At 40.6% G+C, this 22,835-nt stretch overlaps 1 protein-coding gene across 1 annotated transcript in view; it reads right to left on the bottom strand.

Moving 5' to 3' along the window:
* Positions 1-22,835, bottom strand: part of TRPV1 (transient receptor potential cation channel subfamily V member 1) — a 636,007-nt gene that overhangs the window by 375,214 nt on the left and 237,958 nt on the right. Inside the window, exon 6 of the mRNA XM_044054872.1 lies at positions 14,653-14,951. Within this exon, the coding sequence (XP_043910807.1) occupies positions 14,653-14,951 (299 nt within the window). The remainder of the gene's footprint in view (positions 1-14,652; positions 14,952-22,835) is intronic.

Raw genomic sequence — 22,835 nt, forward strand, 5'->3', positions numbered from 1 at the left:
CCTTAAAACAATAGGCATGAAACCTTCATCCAGCCACCCTGGGGCCGACTTGTAAAACATTAAAGAGATTCATAAGATCTTTTCAATTTCAAAAGACACATTTGAAATGCTTGGCTTGGTTTTCCATACAGCAGATAGCAATGTTGCAACAATCTTGAAGTTCACATTTTACAGTGTTTTCTTTCATTTAAAAACACAAGCCTGTATTTTACATTTAATTATACAGTTGATAGAATTATGTATCAAATTCTATTTGACTAGGCTGTCAGCCTTCACCTATCTCTCCCCAATCATCACAATATTAATAAACGTATTTAAAAGGGTTAGGAGTGACTTTGAGCCCTAGTTATAACAATGTCATCCACACAGAAAACACAGTTCAGGTGTGTCAAATTCCAAGGGAGATTATTTATAGATAATGAGAAAAGCAGAGAGCCAAGTACTGATCCCTGAGGAGCTCCATTTGTCATATTAATTGTTTTAGTCCAGTTACCTTAAATGTTATTTCCTAATCTCCCTGGAATCTTAATTTGAAAAGCCACACTTTGTGAGTCTTTTTTGTGTAAGGAGTTATTTATTGTATCAAAAGCCTTTTTGTACTGAAGAAAGATTGTATCTATAAGTTTGCCATTATCCATTTTGGTATATACATGAATAAATGTGATATACATAAGCGTTTTAAATAAAAGCTTAAACACATAATGAAAAAAATCCCTTTTATAGCAATAAAGGTGATGCAGTTCATATTAAATTCAGTACGGGACTGTAATATGCTGACTGCCTACAAGCATTCCCATTGGCCAGCTTGTTTGAAAATTGCTAAACTTAGCTTGTATTTAGGCAGCATGTTTGCAAGGGCCTGTACTCGGTTTACAGGAGCTGCTCTATGATTGGTGTGCTGTCTCTGATCTCTGGAGTGACTCCAACCAAAATCCAAGACATCCTGTGAAATCTACAGAAAAATAAGTATTTTATTCACTGTACCGCACATTTAAACTATGTGTCATTGAATTGCCACCTACTTTTAACTGTTTAGCCATTTTTACTGTTTTGCTGTTTCACTGTTTCAACTGTTTGCTGTTTGAGACTGTTTTTTTCTGCCCTTTGTATTTTCGAGAACTTGTGTATTTTATAGCATAGGCTAGATTCACATTTGCTGAATCCAGACTGTTTGGTATTATCTGAGCACTAAAACCATTCGTCTTACATTGAGGGCCCCCTACACCCTTGTGGCGGAAGAGTGTAGCAAAGGAACCATCTAAGTTAGAGATTGTTGGAATAAGTCACAGTATTGAGCATTTCCATTGGCCAGCTTGTTTGAATATTGCTTAACTTGTTTTAAAAAATGGTTCTCACAGTTGCTACATAACCACTGCATTTGCACGAGTTTGCGGTTGTTTTTAACACAGCTCCACAGAGTTTGTCTACCAGCCACTGCTCTACTATCTTCATCTGGGCAATCTGAGCCTTCTGTTTGCACATAGCATGCCTTTGTACAGCACAGTGCAGTGGAGGTAAACAATGGTGGTTATAAACACAAAAGCTAAAGTAGATTTATTTTCCTTTTGAAGCTGCCCTTAATTTGCACTTAGCTGACAGAGCACCTCACTTGGGCTTTCTACAGCACTTGCCACTTTTACTGAAATCTCCTCATCCCTAATAGTCCCATACCCCTTGACAGCCCCAATAGTATACACCCAGCACTAAGCCCACAATTAAACCACATCCTTTCTCATTAAAGTAAGAAAAGTTACACCTAGTATTATGGATGGTCATTCCTCCTGCATTTCTCCTGTCAGCCTGACTGACATGGGTATCCTGAGGCAGTGTAGCAATTCCCTTATGTACACTGACAACCCATTACTCCTAAACCACCTAATCTCGATTTGTAACAGATGCATATACACTAAGAATTTGGAATCCTTGCTCTCTCGTTCACAGAACAGTGACACTGAACAGGTTGTCAGTCCACATTCCTGCACAAGAAACCATCATATGGGGAGGTACTCACTGGACTATATGAAGAGAGACATGACTGAACTCTCTGAATATTTGTCTCGGGCAGGTATGCCCCTAGTCTTGAGCAGCATTCTACCTTCACGTAGGATGATACCACAGTATAAACAAAAATGACTGACTTCAACAATTGGCTTAGTTTCTGCTGTCATTCTAAAGGGATCCAGTAACTGTCAGCCTGGGATGACATGGTAGATAGACCACGCTGCTTTGCCAGAGATGGTCTTCACATGTCACCTATGGGATTTCAGCTACTGGCTAAGGCTCTTGCCTCCCCATAGTGCCTTTTTAGGCAATGTCACAACAACAACATTTCCGACATAAGAATATCTTCAAAAAGCTACTTCAAGGTTATATTAGGCATCTAAACCTAAAACTGCACTCACTGGAAGCAGCCCTCACCTTGGAGGCTGTTGACATCTGTGCAGTTACAGACACTTGGTTTGGGTCTGTGGAAAGCACCCTGGCCATACTAGGTTATAATGCCTTCCACACATCCAGACCACAAACTGAAAGTGCAAGAACTAAAGGAGGTGGAGTGTCAGTATATTCATCAAAGATAAATACATCTCTAGACTGGTTAAACAAAAAGATTCCCTTGAAGTAATCCAGATCCAACTGACTGTAGGTAAGACCCCTCTCCAAGTTACTGCCAGTTATAGGACTCCCTTCATGAACCAGGATACCTACCACTGGATATTTGGATCTACTTGAATCGCTCAAAATACATCCAAACACCCTGATTTCAGGTGACTTTAACTACCCATCCATAGATGGGTAAATTATAAGTCTACTTAACACACTTGCCCAAAGGCTCTCGGACGTCATCAACTTCAATGACCAGGAACAGTTGGTTGACACTCCCACAAGGGGTCCAAACATTCTGGATCCTGGTGCTCACAAATATGGGTGATCATTGCACCAACCCATGTGTGCGGCCCTCCCGAGTGAGGTCTGATCATAAATCAGTCTCATTAGAAGTATCAATAACATCTGACCCCCCCCCCCCCCATAAGCAGGAACTAGACTAAAAAACTTCTCCAAAGCCAATTACAACCTAATACGTGATGGCATGAATAGCTCAATAGCCTCCTGCCCTCATTGATGGCATGGACACATATACTGGGATGTACACCAATGTCTTGTATAAGCATCTATACAAATGTGTTGACTCAGCCATACCTGATATGATCAAAACAAGATCCTCAAGAAAGAACAAGCCTGCCTGATGGACACCCACCATTAACTAGTTATACAATAAGAGAAAGAAATTGCTGTCCAAGAGCAGGAAGGAATGATCTCTGAACTGGAAGCATTCCCTCCTCAGCTTAAACAACAATGTCTCATAAGGCATTCTAAAGCTAACTATGAATCTAAATTTGCCTCCTTCACTAAGGATAACCATAAGGCCTTCTTTAGCTATGTCAGAAACCTTAAAGAAAAAACCCAGATCTGCACAGAACTAGTTGTTAATGGCAACACATATACTGAACCCACAGAAATAGCCAACTTGCTAGCTGACAGGGTCAGTGAAAACTTCTCCCACCATCCCTGCCACATATCCCTCAAAGCATACCTACCACCTGCCCTTCACCTAGTATCTCCAAGGAGCAGGTTGTAAATGCTCTCTCTCCAAAGCCAAAAACACAGCCTCTATGGGACCTGATAATATCCCAGGCTGCATTCTAAATGGATTAAAACAGGAATTAGCTGCACCACTGGGTACTCTTTTTAACCACAGTCCAAGCACTGGTTTTGTACCTGCTGAATGGAAAACGGCAACTGTCATCCTGTTACATAAAGGAGGTGCCTCCACAGACCCTGGGAACTATAGACCCATATGCCTGACCAGCCTAATCTGCAAGCCTATGGAAGGAATAATCATGGGCCTTACCAACAAAGATATAGGAGACCTCTAAATGCTTGAGCCAACCCAGTCTGGCATTGCTAAAGGGAGATCCTGCCTCTTGAACTTGGTGGACTTCTTTGAGACAGTCACCAATGCCCTCAAAAAAGGCAAATCTGCGCATATGGCCTACCTGGACCTGGCCAAGGCCTTTGACACCATTTAACACTCAGGCATCATTGATAAACTCACCCAGCTGGAGATCAACCTGTATATTGTCAGGTGGTTTGCAAACTGCCTCACCAACAGAACACACACAGTCAAAATAGGTGACTCTACCTCTACCAGCAGACCCATAACCAGTGGTGTTCCACAAGGATCTGTGCTGGGGCCCCCCATGCTTGGAATCTACTTCTTAGATGTACAGGCTAAAACAAAAGGCCTATGGCTGACAAAGTTTGCTGATGATTGTAAACTTTGTACAATCATTGAGTCCCCAAATGATGTCAACAAGAGGGACTTACACAGACAAATGACTGGTCCAAAGTCAAGGTCTAAAACTCAATGCAAAAAAATACATTATCATCCCCTTTGGCAAGGGCAATGTCCCTCAGATTACCACATTAATAACAACACCCATAAGCACGCAATCAGTGATGAGAGACTTGAGCACACAGGTTGACAGCAACCTTTCCTTTGACCACCATGTCTCCACAGTGGTAAGAAAGGTTTTCTACATTGCCCACCTCATAGCTAAGGGCATTGCATCCAGAACAAAAGAGGTTATAACCCCCCTGTACTCCTCAATCATCAGGCCAATAATAATGCTACCTTTGGTATATACCTTACCTGGCACCTGCAGCAACTGGAAAGACCTCAAAGTTTTCTTACAAAGAAAATTCAGGTTGTTCAGCATATTTCATATGTTGACAGACTGACATCACTGTCACTATACTGTTTTACAGACTACTCAGAGGTGACCTCTGCCTTACATATAAAGCAATCTCAGGTCCTGTTCTAATGGAAATGCTGCACATTCATAAATCAAATGGTACAAGATGCACTCACTCTGGGGAACTCAGCCTAGTATGTGACATCAACAGGACTTGCTGGATATGTGTCTTATAGAGGTTACATCTCTTCTGGAACAACCTTCCAATTCAGGTGAAGCAGAGCCCCTCGCTGGCAATATTTAAGCATAATTTGTATGACTGGATGGGAAATTACATATTCACCCCAAGAATTTCACCTGTGTCCCTCTTGGACAGGGCCAGTAGTTGGTGGCTTAGTTCCACTTAATACCTTGATATTCTTGAGAACAGGGGTTGTACTTGGCTAGACTTGTAAGGGCCCTAGGGCTATTAGCCTAGTAACCTCCTATAATTCTATGAACATAAACACATCTTTGTCCAAATCAGTATTGCTGTAAAAGTATAGTACAATAACCTCCATAACAGAACTAGTGCTGTAATTATGTTTATATTTATCTAGCCATTCATCTACTAATAGTGTTCTTACAAATACAGTGACTAACCGGAAGGTGAATAAGTATATGGTGAAGACATATATAAAAACAGGACAGCACTGAAACAAGTGAACCTATAATCTGGTCGAAAGTGAAATGTGATGTTAAGTGCCTTATTACCAATGTCTGAACAATAGTAATTACTAAACAAAAATGTGAACATTGGCTATAAGATCAACTACCCGCAAGAATGATATCACAGTCAGCCCTGCAGTAGCCAATCAGTGTGTGTATGTGCACTGTGGTGTCTAGAAATGATAAGGTGAACTGAATTACTACATATCATTGAAATACATGTTATCACAAAAGAAAAGTATCTTTCTGTTCATTTTAGGGGCAGTATGTGCCCAGCTGCTCAAGAGATGGGCATACACAGAAAAACATCATACATACTCTCTGCATATTGTCAGCAGTGTCAGTAGCAGAGCTGATAACTATATTCATGGAGTTCAGTGAGAAAAAACTGATAATAAAGAACAGTATCAGTGTTCTATTAGTAGGGCCCTGTGCACAAATACAATTTGGAAAAAATAGTTCCCTAGGATACACCACTAAAAGGACACTAAAGAGCCACAAAACAGCAAAAACGTATTACATTTATTGAACTACATCTACATGATCTGCATCATGAACTACAGTTGAAGAACCTAGGTGATGCTGTGGAAGTCAATAAGTAGTGGCAGTGGGAAGTAGAGCATTCAGTGGCTTCAGAGTTAAAGGTGTACCAACAAGGACAGAGGCTTTACTACTACAGTTCATGAAGAATGGGGCCCTAATGTAATCTACGTCTTGCTGTACAAATAAGTAACTTCCATCTGCAGTTGGAGGTAGGTTATTCAACAGATTTACTTAGGACTGACTCACAAGACTAGTGGCTTTAGTACCACTATCTGTGGGGACTAGAGGTGCTAATACTATCTAGGTGCTATTGCAGAAAACAGAAATTTCAGTGGTAGTGCGAAACAGGTTTCTCAGCAACGTCAGAGTTAGAGCTGAGATGCAAGTTTAGAGGCTTTACTGGCACAATATATGGTGAGTGGGGGACCCTAGTACAGCCCGGCCACTCAGCCAATGATATTGTACTTACCATAGCCAAAGTCCCATTCCATATCCTTGCAAGCTATATTCTACCCCCATATCCACCCAAACCCCCTCTGGAAATATCCCAAACCATAACTCCAACTATTACTAGGGAACAGGTCCTCAATGCACTCTCCCTGGCCAAGAACACTTTTTTCAGTGGTACCCGATAACATCCCAGAATGCCTCCTTAATAGCATGAAATACCTCTGCACTATCAGCATTATCATCATTATCATTACCCCCTTTATTCCCATTTTTCTATATGGGGTCAGGGTGTCACATCAATTGTCACCTTCTCTCTTGAATCAGTGCCAATCTCCTGCCTTCTTTGACAGTCAGGCCTGATTGTCGCAGATCTTCTCTCATGCAATCCACTTATCTCTTTGCTGGGTACCCTCAGTTCTCCTTGACTTCTTCCTGTATATCCCAAATCTTCTTCATCAAATTGTTTTCTACTTTCCTGCACATGTGCCTGAATAACCATCACTGTAATTGGAGCTACCTGGGCTTCCTCTCTGATGTCCTTATTTCTGTCTGTCCCAGAGTGTGCAATATACCACCCATCTAAGGCACTCTATCTCCATCAACTTTACAGCTTCCTCAACTGCTTTGCCTTACTGCCCAAGTTTCTGTATCATAAAGTACTACTGGTTGTACTACATTTCAGTTTCTTTGGCATTTTTCTGTCATGCACTACCCCTAATTCGCTGTCAGTTTACTACAGCCCTTCTGATTCTACCTTTAGCCTTCTCATTCAGACTTTCCTTCTCCTCAACTATCCCTCCCACATAAATATGAACATTCTAACCTGTTCCTATTTTCCCTTCCATCTCAGTTTTCAGCTGCTTCTGGTTTCCACCGATTGCTGCCATTACAACTGTGTTGTCTATACTCATTTTCATACAATGTACCTTCAGTTTTCCATTCCATTTCTGTACCACCTGCTGAAGGTCTTGCTCACAGTTTACCTGTAATGCCACATCACCTGCATAAAGCAGCTTTGTTGATCTGTCCCCGCCGATCTGTCTACTAATGTAGTCCATCACCAGTATGAAAAGCAGTGGACTGAGAGCTGAACCCTGATGCACACTCACTCCCACTGATAACCCCTCTGTGAATCTGAACATGGTTCAGACTTCAGTCATTGGGTCCATTTACATACCCTGCACTAATTCTACCAATGATTCTGGTGCTTCAAATCACTGCAGGACTGCATAAATCAGCTTTCTTGGGGCCTTGTCATATGCTTTCTCCAAGTTTAGGACTGTCCAGTTGAACTCTCTCATCTCTAAATTCTTAACTATCTGTCTCACTGCAAACATTGGGTCAGTTGTGCTGCATCCTGATCTGAATCTGAACTACTCATCAGTCATCTTACTTCATCTACTCTGTGTATTTGTTTATCAGTCATAGGCTCATAGGTTCATAGGTGAGTACTAGGCTAGCTGCCTTTCTTGGCCATTTTAGGTCTAGAAAGTTTCCCTTTCTATGCTCAAAATAACTTTTCCCATTTGGGTATAGATTGACCTTATCCATCCCAGAGTCGATAATTATATATTACCCCTAATGAGAATAACTGGGATCATACCATAGGTAATCCGAGGGGACCCATGCATGGGATAAAGCATTTAGACACTGCATCTTTCCATTAGTAGTACGGGGGCAGTCCTGGGATAAATTTTCTATTTCCCATCCAGAGATCTATCTTTAAAATGGGGTGGGATGAACTTTGTTTTATGTGGATGGGGAGTCTGTTCCGTAGCAGTTCTATCCACTGCGAAATGTACCTGTCCTTTCAAACTGTTCTGTTGATGTTGCAAAAGAGGTTTAGATCCCTAGACTAAGTATTTATGACACTATATGATTTCCTAATGTGCATTAAATCCATCAGTAATGAGTCAGAGGATGCCTTTATGACAGACATAGGTTCATAGGTTCATAGGTTCATACTAGGCTATCTGCCCTAGGGCATTTATAAGCCTAGCCAGAGTGTGTTTGGCTTTCGCCACCCATTTTAAATGAATTTTGCCATGCCCTTTTTCGATGTTAGTATACTGTGCCTCTGTCTAACAGTGACACAGAAGTGATACCCGGGGTAAACCTACGATCTCCCATCCACTCATCAAGATTCCTCTTGAAGAGAGTCAATGAGGGACTCTGCCTAACCTGGACTGGGATTTTATTCCAGAGTGAAGGGAGCCTCTGGGTTATGAATCTGTCCCTCCAGCATGTCCTATTTATTTCAGTGCTGAGGTTCAAGTCTCTCGAGCGCGTAGCTCGATGGGATTTGGATTTTCTGAGGTGCAGCATGTCCATTAATTCCGGGTTGGACATGGCTTTATACGTCAGGCACAGATCACCTCTGAGCAGGCAGTATGCCACTGAGTAGAGCTGGAGTTTCTTTAACCGGGCAGCATATGGCATCTGTTTGAGCCCTTTGATCCTTTTGGTGAGGTACTTTTGGGGTCTTTCCAGTTGCTGCAGGTGTCTGGTAAGGTACATCCCAAAAGGGGCATTGTACTCAATTATGGGCCTGATGAAGGATGTGTAAAGAGGCACGATGACCTCCCCTGATCTATATGTGAATCCCTTCATGATTAGGTGGGCTATATAAAATGTTTTTCTAACCACTTTGGCCACGTGGTTGTCAAATGAGAGATTGCTATCAACTTGGGTCCCCGGGTCCCTAATTACTTCTTCTGTACTTAGTGGATTACCACCTATGTGGTAATTTGTGGGCACTTTGTTTTTGCCAAAGGGGATGACTATACACTTTTTGGCATTTAGCTTGAGGCCATGGCTCTGGCACCAGTTGTCTGTTTCTATGAGGCCCTTTTGGAGGATGCTTGTGTCGGCTGGAGAGTCGATTATGGCGCCCAGTTTGCAGTCATCTGTGAACTTGGTCAGCCACAGTCCTTCCACGTTGGCCTGTATCTCCGAGAAATATATACCGAACAAGAGAGGTCCCAGGACTGAGCCTTGTGGGATGCCACTTGTAACTGGTTTGGAGTCTGACATGGCTCCAGCAATTCTAACCATGTTGGTTCTGTCCTTGAGCCAGTTTGCAACCCATCTAGTGATATAGGGGTATATATTTAAGCTGGTGAGCTTATCTATAATGCCCGAGTGAGGTATTGTATCGAAGGCTTTTGCAAGGTCCAGGTAGGCTGTGTGGACCACCTTCCCCTCGTCAATGGCCTTGGTGACTGTTTCAAACAAATCAACCAGGTTTAATAGGCAGGATCTGCCCTTAACAAAGCTGAACTGGGTAGGATCCAGTGTCTGTAGGTCCCCAATATCTTTAATTATGAGGTCCATGATGATCCTTTCCATAGCTTTGCAGACCAAGCTAGTCAAGCTTATGGGGCGATAGTTTCCAGGATCCGTTGAGGCACCACCTTTGTGGAGAGGGACCACTGTTGCTGTACGCCACTCTTTGGGTACATATCCTGTAGTAAGGCTGAGATTGAACAGTAGTTTTATGTTTGGGTTTAGCTCTTCTTGGAGTTCATGTAGGATGCAGCCCAGGACACCGTCTGGTCCCACTGATGCTGTATTTTTTGCTTTGGAGAGGGCAGCTCTTACCTGAGCATCTGAGATGTCAGGGGGCAGCACTCTGCTGGGATAGATATTTGCCCTTTTGGTGTGGAGGTGGGGGGAGATGTTTGAGCTGAACCTGTCAGCTAGGATGTTGGCAATGTCATAAAGCAATCTGTAGGATACCAAGTATGGTTACGGGGCTTTGAGTCAGTCCATGTAGGATATGTCACATAGGCCTTATATCATTTTAGTAAGATTTCTCTGCGGGCATTCCAGTTGTTGCATGTGTCTGGACAGATACATGCCAAAAGGGGTATTATATTCAATGATTGGCCTAGTAAGGGCTGAATAAAGAGTGATAGTGACGTCCCTGAATCTAGACACAGTCCCTTTGTTTATAATGTATGTAATACAAAGAAGTTATGTAATCGTCCACATAAGTTCCCAAATCTCAAAAAATGGGTCAACTCTTTTGGGTGTATTGTGATTGTGGTAGTTCCCTGGAGTAGATGACTTCCCAAAAAATACATTAATGCATTTTTGACATTTATTTTTAGATTATGATTTTGATACCAGGTATTTATTTCAAATTAACCTTCATGCAGGGTGGCTAAGTCATTTGGCGATTCAATGACTGCTCCTACCTGGCAGTCATCTGCAAGCTTACTCACTAGAGCCCTTTGGTATTGGCTTTTACTTCAGAAAAGTAAATGCAAAACAGGAGATGTCCCAGCACAGAACCCTGGGGGACTCCACCAGTGACTGGTCTCTTTGTGGAGGTAACTTCACCTGTTTTGATTATCTGCATCCTATCTGTAAGCCAGTCAGCAATCACCCTGTCCTGAACGTTTATGCAGTGTGATAGGAGTTTGATACCTCTATAGTGCTCACAGTTGTGAATGCCCCCTTTGTACTTGTACACTGGCACTTGTATGCTTGTTCACCAGTCATAGGTTCATAGGTAGGTACTAGGCTATCAGCCCTGGGTCCTATATAAGCCTAGCCAAAAAGGTTCCCTGGCTTTCGCCACCCAAGAAAATTATTTTCCTGTGCCCTTGTCAAGCAGTGCCACAGAAGTGATCCCCAGGGTGAATTTTCTATTTAGGTTACGCCTATCTCTCCATACTGTATGAATACTCTCTGAAGCCATTTCTCCCCTAACTCACCCAACATCTTAATCATATCTGCTGTAACCTCATCTAAGCCTACTAATTTCACTGACTAGAGTTTCCTAAGTGCTGTTCTGACTTCTCATAGGGTATGCTCTTTTTCATCTTTGTCATATTATTTTTTGCCATTTATTGATGTATTATAACTAATGTGGTCAGATTCACTGACAACAGAGAGTACGATTCTTCTATACTATGTATTCATGTAGAATAACTCTTATGCCCTAACTCAGATTTATAGACATTTTTCCAAACGTATTTTTTTAAACTGTACTTACTTTATCCCTAAAGTATCTATTTTTTATATAGTTTAGTATTTTTGTGCATACTGGAGTGATTTGCCCCTGGGCCTCCATTGAAAATGAGTTTCCTTTGCTCACTTGTACTTTCCCAGAAAACAAATGTCAAATAAGTAAATCAATAAATAAATAAAATTATAGGCTGTATCTGGGCAGCACCAGCTTCAATCAGAAGCTGCTGGAAGCACTCCTTCCTCTGTCTGATGTCCTGTGGACTGGTGAGCAGGTTGTTGTTGGTGTCTCTTATGAAGGGTGTCTGATGACTGAGTTTTGTTATTGTTACTTATTCACTTTTCACCACAGTTCAGCATCTGAGGTGCACACAACCTGGCATCAATGGATACCAAGGCCGTTCATAGAAAAAAATGACTTGCTACTGCTGGTTGGTCACTGCTAAACAAAAGTCACTGATCCGGTGTGACAGAAGTAGCATCACACAATGTATTGTATTTGTTTAAATCAGTGTTTAACTAGTACTGCAATGGCTGATGAGTGTGCGTGTATGTATGTGTGTGTGTGTAAAAAATCATTTTTATCAGTGGACACACATGATATTATTGGACATGCACATAGCCCTTCAGGGTAGTACTGGAAAAAAAAAGCATCACAAACAGTCCAGACTATCAGACCTTCTGGGAGGATCTAGCAGCCCTCACACTTCAGGCTGTATAAGTGGACTTTCACTCAGGCATAGCAGTGATCTCTACCTTGAACGCTACCTATTCTAAAACATTGCTGCATCTTGTGCTAGGGGAGGGAAGTTTGGGATGGTGTAGTGATTGTTTCACTAATTTTCTTCCCAAAATTCAGAGATGTGACAGAAGGTCACTGCAGCTAATATCTCTCAAACTCGTTAGTGCAAGAAATCTGGTTAAAGCCTAAAATGGGGGCAAAGGCCCAAAACTAGGGGCATATTTTAAATATTGCTCTTATAAACCTAGAAAGATGATAGAATTTATTTATTTAATATTTGTTTACCATGAAAATCCGACTTGGAATGCATCCAATTTTCAGCAGAGGCCCAGGGAAAAATGCTCCAGATGCATGTCTTTGAAACGTGGGAGAAAACCCAAACAAATGCAGGGAGAATATGCAGACTCCACACAGAATGCACTCCAGCTGAGAAGTGAACTGGAGAACCTCTTGCTGTGAGGCGACAATGCTACTTCTGCACCACTGTGCCATCCAAAATGTCTGGATATCTCTGGATTAGAACCTTGAACACCACCACACAAGCTAAATGCCTTAGTCCTTTGAACCACAAAAGCTGTTTTAATGAAAGGATTTGTGTCAGCATGCATTTTCTGAAGGATATAAAGTTTAAAACTCAAATGTACATCATTATTTAGTGACTTCAATCCACAGTGATTTGCCGGAAAACACAAATTTTATGAGAATTAGACCAGAAATATGTGGTAAAAAATTGGCCATTCTGCAAAAATCTCTACAGTAAGAGTTATGCTACAGCTTGTCAAGGGACAGTGAACTGTCTAGAAACAGTAAGCTGGTATACATTACTGTGATTATTTTTTACTTCTCTCACAATCAAACATCAGACACATATACAGGTGGCAAGGAGGCATATTGTTTATATACATCTAAGAGCAATAGCTTCAAATATGTTATATTCCTCTTTTCTTTGTTTCATCCCAGTGACATTAGAGGGTTACACAGAAGGAGGCAGAACGTTTTAGGGTAGGGGTGAGAAGACATGCTGAATATATCTATGACAGCAACACATCTGAGTATGTAACTATGTCCATTTGTGACTTTACTTTCATTCCAACCTAGCATCAGAGGGATATGCAGCAGGTGACTATCTTTTGTTTAAGGTGGGGTAGTGAGAAAGCCTTTACTCCATGATTATAATCATAAGTAAACAAATTAATCAGTGTATTTTGTTGTCTCAAGACATGCATATAATTAATAGAATTACAAAACGAAATATCAGACCATATCAACTTCCTTGTATGTTCAGCTGTTTATGTAACCAGCTGTTCTGTACAAGGAATGTAGTGATTAATCCACTTATCAGTAGACAATGGTTTATCATGTCCTTGGTCAAGTTAATCATTCACTTCCATTTCATACAAGATGCCAAGTTAGGAAACTTAAATAGGTTCATAGGTTCATACTAGGCCATCTGCCCTAGGGCATTTATAAGCCTAGCCAGAATGTGTTTGGCTTTCGCCACCCATTTTAAATTTATTTTGCTATGCCCTTTTTTGAGGTTAGCATACTGTGCCTCTGCCTAACAGTGACACAGAAGTGATACCTGGGGTAAACCTACGATCTCCCATCCACTCATCAAGATTCCTCTTGAATACAGTCAATGAGGGACTCTGCCTAACCTGGACTGGGATTTTATTCCAGAGTGAAGGGAGCCTCTGGGTTATGAATCTGTCCCTCCAGCATGTCCTATTTATTTCAATGCTGAGGTTCAAGTCTCTCGAGCGAAATGTCACTGAAAATATCCTTAGATCACCAAGGGAGGTCTGGGGGACTGGGAGTAGTGAATAATGTAGCCCTGTACAGATAAACTGATAATTTAAACTGCAGTAAACTTTGCATTGTGGTATACTGGCATGTTACTTCTTGGTTTAGCACAACAGGCACATATTTCCTTCTCATGTTACACACAGCTCCAGCAGTCAGTACAATTGCACTGATATCAGCCTCACGTTACTCAGACATGGAAAGTAGTTGCCACTGTAGAGCGGAGTTTAAGAATAAGTACACTAGCTCAGTCAGACCCATGCCTGCTTAGAAAGGAGTAGATGACATCATTAACTGCAAAGAAATGAGTTCTAAAAACTGCTTCTGGTGTAGGCTCATTTTATTACAGTTCATTTCAGCTTCATGCCTTGGCTAAGAGCATGTAGAATTTTGTGCCATCAAAACCATTCTTTTCTAGTTCTGACCTAAATCTGCACTACTGTGTGAGTTTTTAGCTGGCCAAAAGAAACCCACCAAAACTGCATTGCAATCAAGCAGACACTGCAGAATGATCAGATGAAGTATTTATGAAAAGTAAAGGAGAGAGAACATTCGAGTTCATTCACATTGAATAACTTGCTAATCAAAAGAACAGCTTAAAATATGAAATGTGGTGAGGGCTAAAGGTAAGCAGACAGTAAGCAAATAAAAATGTTTTGAAAATTTGTGTTACCTGACCTCTATTTTTCCAGTTTTTGCTGCTAGTTTTAAAGGTGTCAGCCCTTTCTTGTTGGTGATCTCTTCTAGCAGAAGCTCATGATGTAGTCTGACTCCTCTCATCAAAATCTCCTCATACATCTTAATGACGAACTTGCTGTTCTCCTTTGTGTTGTCAGCGATGGTCACCAGAGCATGTAGGACTGTGTTACCTTGTGAGTCCTGAGCAGCAATATTTGCTGGTTGGTATGAGTTCTCCAAGAGGAAGGACACCATGTTTAATTGGTTGGTGCAAGCAGCCAAAGAGAGAGGAAGTTCTCCTGGTAATAAAAAGACACAACGTTTTTTTTGTTGTTTAAAAATGTGACTGCCTAAAATTGAATCAGTTAACAGAACTTTGATTTCTATAAGTCATTCACCTTTCCTAATGAGCCACCTCTACAGGTTATCAGAGCACATTCATCTATTGAGCTCACTTTCAGCCAGTGATGTTTAGAGTTATGTTGTAGGTGAGAAATAGAAGAATGGTAGGACAGTACCACTTACAGCAGAGCAGATTCCAATGTTTAAATGGTTTGGTGTAGGGTTTTCTCAGCATATCTAAGCAATATCTCACCAGTATGTAGACTGTGGTACTATGTTGTGGACTGTGGAATGGAATATGGTGGATTGATGGGATTGGTGAAGAGTCAACATCCAGAACTCCTGAAAAGGCTAACTGCATTTCACCATAGGAGATGATAAACAGGCTGCTGGAAACTTCTTTTCCTTGTCAGAGGAGCACATGAAGAGCATTGTCAACTTCCTCAGGGCAGTTTCCTCTCCTATCATTCTAGAATTGGGGTAAAGAACTTTGCTTGCCAGTATCCTAAGAGTGTCTTATTTCTCAATACCATAGAGCTTGTACAATCAGACCATATAACTATATGAACTAGAAGCATCCCTGTCTGTGGGTCAGTCAGTGAATGTTGTGGCTGTATGGCTCTAAAATATTCATCATGGTTTAAGTCACTCCTTTTGTATCTAGCAAAAACTTCACACCTGTCCATGCAGCACAGCACCCCAACATATCAAAAGAACCTAAAAGTACAATATTACTTTTGACACAAATTAACTCTGGCTGTTATCAGTTCCTTCATTTTCTTCATCTCTTTCCCTAAATATGGTAACATTTTTAGAACTTTACATGGCTGGCAGTTAAGTTGTATAAAATGAGCTCATTAAAATATCTCTTATTTTTAATTCAGAATGCAGTTGGCACCTGGAAGTGATGGCTTAAAGTTACTCATGCCAGTCACTGACCACATCTTGCAACAGTGTCATGGAATGATCTGAATGGGGATGTGGGAACACTGGACTACAGCAAAGAGCAGTAAAGTCATGGGAGGGACAGTGTAATGAGGGGGACCACAGGACTGCCAGAGATTCTAACTAAAAATATGAGAATGACCAAGGAAAATGTAGACAAGCAAGGGATTTGATGAAACCATGAGCTGTGCAGCATCTATCCTACAAGGGAGTGACAGACTTTGGAATTCTAAGAATCATGAGATTCGGAATAATTGAACAAAAGCATAAAACTAGCAGTATGTCAGGTGGATGATGATCAAATACTTGAACACCTTTACTTGACTAAAAGACATACTCATTAAATAAGGTATCTGCACTCAGGATTTTAACCTTTCTTTAATGCACAGCAAATTCAGTATTGATTGGCTTACATTAAGTGCAGGTTGTAAGGCTTGTCCTTCACAGGAAAACAGGCAACCTCAAAAAGAGAACCATGAATCATTTTGTTTACATTTGGCTCATTTTCCAATGAACATGTATTTGATAAACTAACATGGAGTTGAAGAAACTTTCCAACAATGTTACAAGAGCCAAGAATATAGCGACTTGTGAGATTGGAGGCACATTTACCTTAACAGTAGATGTCATCCAATTCTCCTAGGACATTGTAATCAATGAACAGCTGTCAAACTTTTCTACGAGTGTTTTAGTAATCAGGTGGTCACTGAATTACTTATGTAAATAAAATGGAATTACTTTAGTATGACATAGAGAGCAACTTAGTGAGGAACTGTTTATATTTTTCTTATACTTCAATGTATTCTGTGGATGGGATTTTATGGATCAGATCTGCAGCATGAATTTTATGATTAAGGTTGTTTGAATTTTATTTTAGGAAGGTACAATCTTCATTCTAACATAGTCATTACTATTTGCTAACATGAGCATGGTAACTGAGACTAAGAAAATGTCCTTTCTCTGGAGTATGCAGCGACCTCAGAGAAGATGTAATATTTAGAGGTGGTATATACAACATGGCCTTCCCTTCACGGAGACCCTCATAAAAAATGGCCACTTGCAATCAGTGAACTGCCCTGGGAAAGAAACTTAAAGGAATAAAATAAAATAAAATAAAATAAATGGGGTCAAACTGAGCATGTATCATTTACTTTTATTTTATTTTATTTTATTTTACATTTGTTGACCGGGATAGTCTAACTGGATTTATGTCCATTTTCAGTAGAGTCCCAGGGAGATAAGCTGCAAGAGATTACTAGACTACTAACATACAGGTACTAGTTGTTATACAGTTAAATACTACAAATTTTAAGCAGTTCAGGAATCTTCACAGTTTACACAAAAAACATGTTACAAGCATTAGATAAGATATTTTAGACTTTATGTACAAGACTTCATTAGTAACTAGAAAGTAATTGTTAAACAAATGCATACTTCAACTTTCAACAGTTCAGCAATGCCCACAGTTTAAACAATACTTGTTGCCTGCCTTAGGTAGGATGCTTTAGAATTATATGTAGAAGAATTTAACTAGGTATTTTAAATTATCTCTATTAGAATAAGATATGTTTTTGCTGAGGATAGGCCTTGATCTAAAAAGACACAGAGCAGGAATTAGGTCTTAAGAGAGGGTATTTGGGATATAGTATGAGATTAGTCTGGATTTGTACAGGGAGATAACCAATGGGTTTTAAGATAGAGTTTCAGATTGTGTTTAAAAGGTTTAAATGAAGACAGTGATGTAAGTTCATGGGAGAGTTGGTTCCAATAATTTCCAACTGCATTTGAGAACAGAGCATCTCCTGCCATGTTATTTGATTTACATGTTGATACAAGTAGTTTATTAGATGAGCGTAAAGTTGAAAGGTTCTTATATTGGGTAATGAGACTAGCAAGTATTGGGGTATTGGTAGGTTGGAAAAGGGTTTTGTGCGCAATGGTGAGTTGTTTAAAGTGAATCTCATTCAGAAGCTCTAACTAGCCTAATTGTTTCAGATTATGGCAGTGATGGGTCTTAAAGGAGGAAGCAGTAGCAAATCTTGCAATGCTATTGTAAACGTTGGCTAGCTTGTTAAGGTTATTTTTTGATAAGTTAGTATATATGAAAGAAGCAAAAAGAAGTGTGGAGATAAGGTGGGAATAGCCAATAGTGGTTCTGGCTAGTGGGGAGAGAAAGGGTTTTATCCTATAGAGGGTGCCTAGTTTCCTGTGGCCAGTTTTTATGGTTTTGTTGATATGGGTTTCAAAGTTCAGGTTATTATCAATGGTTACCCCTAGAAGTTTAGTTGTTGGATTAGGAGATATGAGTGTACCATTACTGGATAAGACTGAAAAGTTCATTGGAAGTGATTTACTGGTAGGAATGAAGAGGAGGAGTTTGTTTTTTTTTGGGGGGGGGTTCAAGAGGAGGCATCATCAGTGGTGTCTTCAGCTAGTTATTATCCTCCACTGATGCATTTGGAAAATGGCAATTAGATTTTAGTCACCAGCCTTCATTCTCTTTACCTGCAGTTTCACAGCATGTTCTCTGTTTTCATTTCATTTGTATCCCAATTCTTTGTCCTCATTTATCACACCATAAACTGCACAATACATTAAAAAAAACACCTCACACTTTTATCCTGTCATGTTATTCAAAATATATAGTAGAATAGCATTGCCATATCCAGTACCATGAGCACCTGCCAATCATACCCACCAACACCTTGTGCCAGGGCAGTTGCGCCTTTCTTCCCACCTTATGTATGCCTCCATCCTTCAGCCACTATCCTACCCAGTTCCTTCTTTCTGCCTCCCTCTTGCCTGTACCTTAGACTACAGGTACAGCTGTTTCCATGTATCTCAAGCTCCCCCAAGGTCAGTATCTCTCCTGATTTCGCTAGTGTCAACTACATGCCTAGATAATGCCTCCATAACTCTCCTTCATTAGAAAAGTTCAAACCGTTTCAAAAGAGGTGAATTATTTGTACATAAATACAGTCTGTGCTTTGCATATGGTTCCTTTTTATTCAAAATATCACTGCATGTTCAAACTACTCCAAACCCTTTCTCACTCATTCTTTTTCCTTTCCGTCATCCACACACCTTATATTTCTTAATCCTCTCCTTACTTAATAAACTCACTGCAGGTCCATGAAATACACATCTTAGTTTAATGCATGCATTAGCCATTTTCCTCTCTCTGTGTATGTGTGTGTTTAAATATATATATGTATTTATACATGTGCCTGGTGTGTATTTAGACACACACACATACACACACAAATATATATAAATAAATATATATATATATATATATATATATATATATATACACATATATACATATATTAAAAACCTCAGCTTTGGCCAGCTAATAACTGGCTGTATTCAACTGGATGTATAAGAGAATTTAAGTACCTTTATCTGCACTTTTTTTTCAAAAAATACAGTATTTAAATTGATTTAACTGTGTTGCAGGAATATTAACTGAACTGGAAGTTAGTCAGTGTTTGCTGAATTTTGTTATTTGCTAGTAATTACAGGTGTGGGGATAGCCACATTCTTTGATTTCCTGTCCTTGCCTATTTAAGTGGTACAGTGTGAAATATTTTCTGCTTAAAAACCTCAGCTTTGGCTGGCTAAGAACTAGCTGTATTCAACTGGACGTATAAGAGAATTTAAGTACCTTTATCTGCACTTTTTTTTCAAAAATGCAGTATTTAAATTGATTTTAACTGTGTTGCAGGAATATTAACTGAACTGGAAGTTAGTCAGTGTTTGCTGAATTTTGGTATTTGCTAGTAATTACAGGTGTGAGGGTAGCCACATTCATTGATTTCCTGTCCTTGCCTATTTAAGTGGTACAGTGTGAAATATTTTCTGCTTAAAAACCTCAGCTTTGGCCGGCTAAGAACTAGCTGTATTCAACTGGACGTATAAGAGAATTTAAGTACCTTTATCTGCACTTTTTTTTTTCAAAAAATACAGTATTTAAATTGATTTTAACTGTGTTGCAGGAATATTAACTGAACTGGAAGTTTTGACTCTGCTCTTCAGTTAGTCCCACCTACCCTCCCTGTTTCTGTTTTGGTGTTAATCTTAGTTGCCTTGAAACTGCCCGCCCCTCTTGTAAATTTGTGTTTGGATACTCCTTCTGGGCCCATCTCATTTGCTCACTCAACTGAGTGCAGTGAGATCATATTCTGATTTCAGGCACTCCTACTGTGTACAAAGAGATCTGGGAAACAGAAAAAAAATGTAAGCTTGTTTCCTGACTTTCCTGTTAAGTGGTATAGACTATTTGTAGGCTTCTGAGCCCCCAAGCCCTTCTGTGTTAGAGGGAAGCCTTCTAGCTTAGTTTTTTTTTCTTATAACTAGCCAGTTTTCTAGTTTCAGCACTCAAATCTGTTTCTTTGATCTCAGCACTAGTTCAGAAAAAAAAAATTCATCTGCTTTTACTGTACTTGTGTTTCTACCTACTTTATTTTACTTTTGCATCATCTTAAAAGTACTCAATTGTATTTATTACTGCTTGGTGTAACTCATTCTAAGCCTTTTGGTTTAAACACTTGGGCTTCGGACCAGTTGTTTTGCACTGAGAGGGTTTGTGGTCTGCACTGTAGTGGCAGAACAGGTAGCTTACATCCTTCTAGGTTGGGAACTGCTGATTGAGGGCTCAGTGTCTGTTATTCTTAAAGTGTATTAGTTCTGGTTTAAGCTCTGCCCTTCTGAGCTGGGAATTTCTGGTTAAAGGCTTATAGTGCATGCATATCTGAACTGCTTCTTACTGAAGTTGTTGCGCCTTGTTTGCTGTGGCATAGACTGGATTCGGGCCTGCTGGATCTAGCTTTGTTTGTGTAACATGAGCACTAATCCAGGCATTCTCTAAAGTATTCAATTGTATTTATTACTGCTTGGTAGTAACTTGATTAAAGTGTAGCTATCATTCTAAGTCTTTTGGATTAAGCACTTGGGCTTCAGACCAGTTGTTTTACATTAGGAAGGTTTGTGGCATGCACTGTGGTGGCAGGACAGGTAGCTTTCATCCTTCTAAGTTGGGAACTGCTGATTGAGAGCCCAGTGTCTGTTATTCTTAAAGTGTATTAGTTCTGGTTTAAGGACTTGGGCTTCAGGCCAGTTATTTTACATTAAGAAGGTTCGTGGTCTGCACTCTTGTGGGAGAAGAGGCTGGACTCTGCCTTTCTGAGCTGGGAATTTCTGGTTAAAGGTTTATATTACCTGAATATTTGAACTGTATCTTACTGAAATTGGTACACCTTGTTTGCTGTAGCATAGACTAGATCCAGGCCTGCTGAATCTAGCTTTGTTTATATGCTTGTTGTTTGTTTGCTTGTTATTTCCCTGGAACGCTAATTCCACCTAATACGCGGCTTCTCAGCGCTTCTGTGGATCACTAGTGATATCTGCATTGCTTACTGTACTTATTTCCTTGTTTCACTTGAAATAAAGTTACTGTTTGTCGTTTTTGCATTTAAGTTACCTGTAACACATTGCACTTAAGTTACCTGGCACTTGCTCACTAAAGCAATTATATAAGTCAGCACTAAAAATTAAAAGCACTACACCCTCACTCCTCACTGGCCCTTGTTTTCAATTATTAAGGAATTCCCAATATTATTCTAGCATGTCCAAAGGTCAGTTGTCAATCTCCTCTCCGGTCCAGCTGGTGAATCTGGGAATCTTGACGCAATGTTACAACTGCGTCATGTACACAGACAACCCTCTCCTCCTCCCAACAAATTCCAACACATGTGAGAGATGCAACCATATAGCCAAACTGGAGGCTAAGCTCCCTCAACTCAGTACTGGCATAACCAGTCAGGAGGAGAAGGAAACCACACTCACTACAATTCCAGTCTCACATAGACCTACCATGACAGCAAACCAAACACATAATCACACAAAAACATACTCAGAGGCTCTAAATAAAGATCTGCCTAAGCAGCAGAGACCTCCAAAGCAGACACCCAAGCAACCGCTACCCCAAAACAAAACACGTGCAACACATATTTCACAAAGCCAGTGTGCCAAACAGTCACAGCCCTTAAGACTAAACAACACACCTGATACACTTGTAATAGGTGACTCTATCATCAGGCACACTGACGTCCCGCTCACCAGGCTGAACAAGGAGAGGGTCACGGTGAGCAACCTGTCAGGCGCTAGGATCCGCCACATAACACAAGCACTCAGGTCACTCCAAGGCAAGTACAAATATGACTCAGTCATTGTCCATGCTGGTGTGAATGACCTGAGACGTACCTCCCTGGACTACATGAAAAGAGACATAAAGGAGCTCTCTGAGCATGTAGCCCAGGCTGGTATGACCCTGACCTTGAGTAGCATCTTACCCTCACCAAGAATGATGCCACAATATGAAGACAAGATGATCAATTTCAACAATTGGTTTAAGTACTGGTGTCATTCAAAGGGGATCCAATGCTTGTCAGCTTGGGATGATATGCTCGACAAGCCACGATGCTTCGCTAGGGACGGCTTGCACCTGTCACCCCTGGGCTTTCGGATATTGGCAAAGGCTCTTGCTTCCCCCATAGTGCCTTTTTTAGGCAAGGCTCAAAAGACAAACCCACCTCCATAGGTATCACAAGGGATAAGAAACTAAGAGTAATGCTACTCAATGCCAGAAGTCTAAACCTCAGGATGCACACACTCGAAACTCTCCTTAGCATGGAGAACATTGATATCTGTGCAGTAACAGAAACCTGGTTTAGGGCTCCCGAGAGCACCCCAGCACTACCAGGTTATACCTCATACCATGCTTTTCGGCCCCAAAACTTGGACCGAACCACAAAAGGAGGGGGAGTATCGATATTCATCAAAGATACCCACACCTCCAGGTTGGTGGCAAAGCACGAAGCATCAGAGACTATCCA

The sequence above is a fragment of the Protopterus annectens genome, chromosome 13.part0 (assembly GCF_019279795.1).
Source record: "Protopterus annectens isolate FY-2018-M chromosome 13.part0, PAN1.0, whole genome shotgun sequence".
In the NCBI taxonomy this organism is placed as follows: domain Eukaryota; kingdom Metazoa; phylum Chordata; order Ceratodontiformes; family Protopteridae; genus Protopterus; species Protopterus annectens.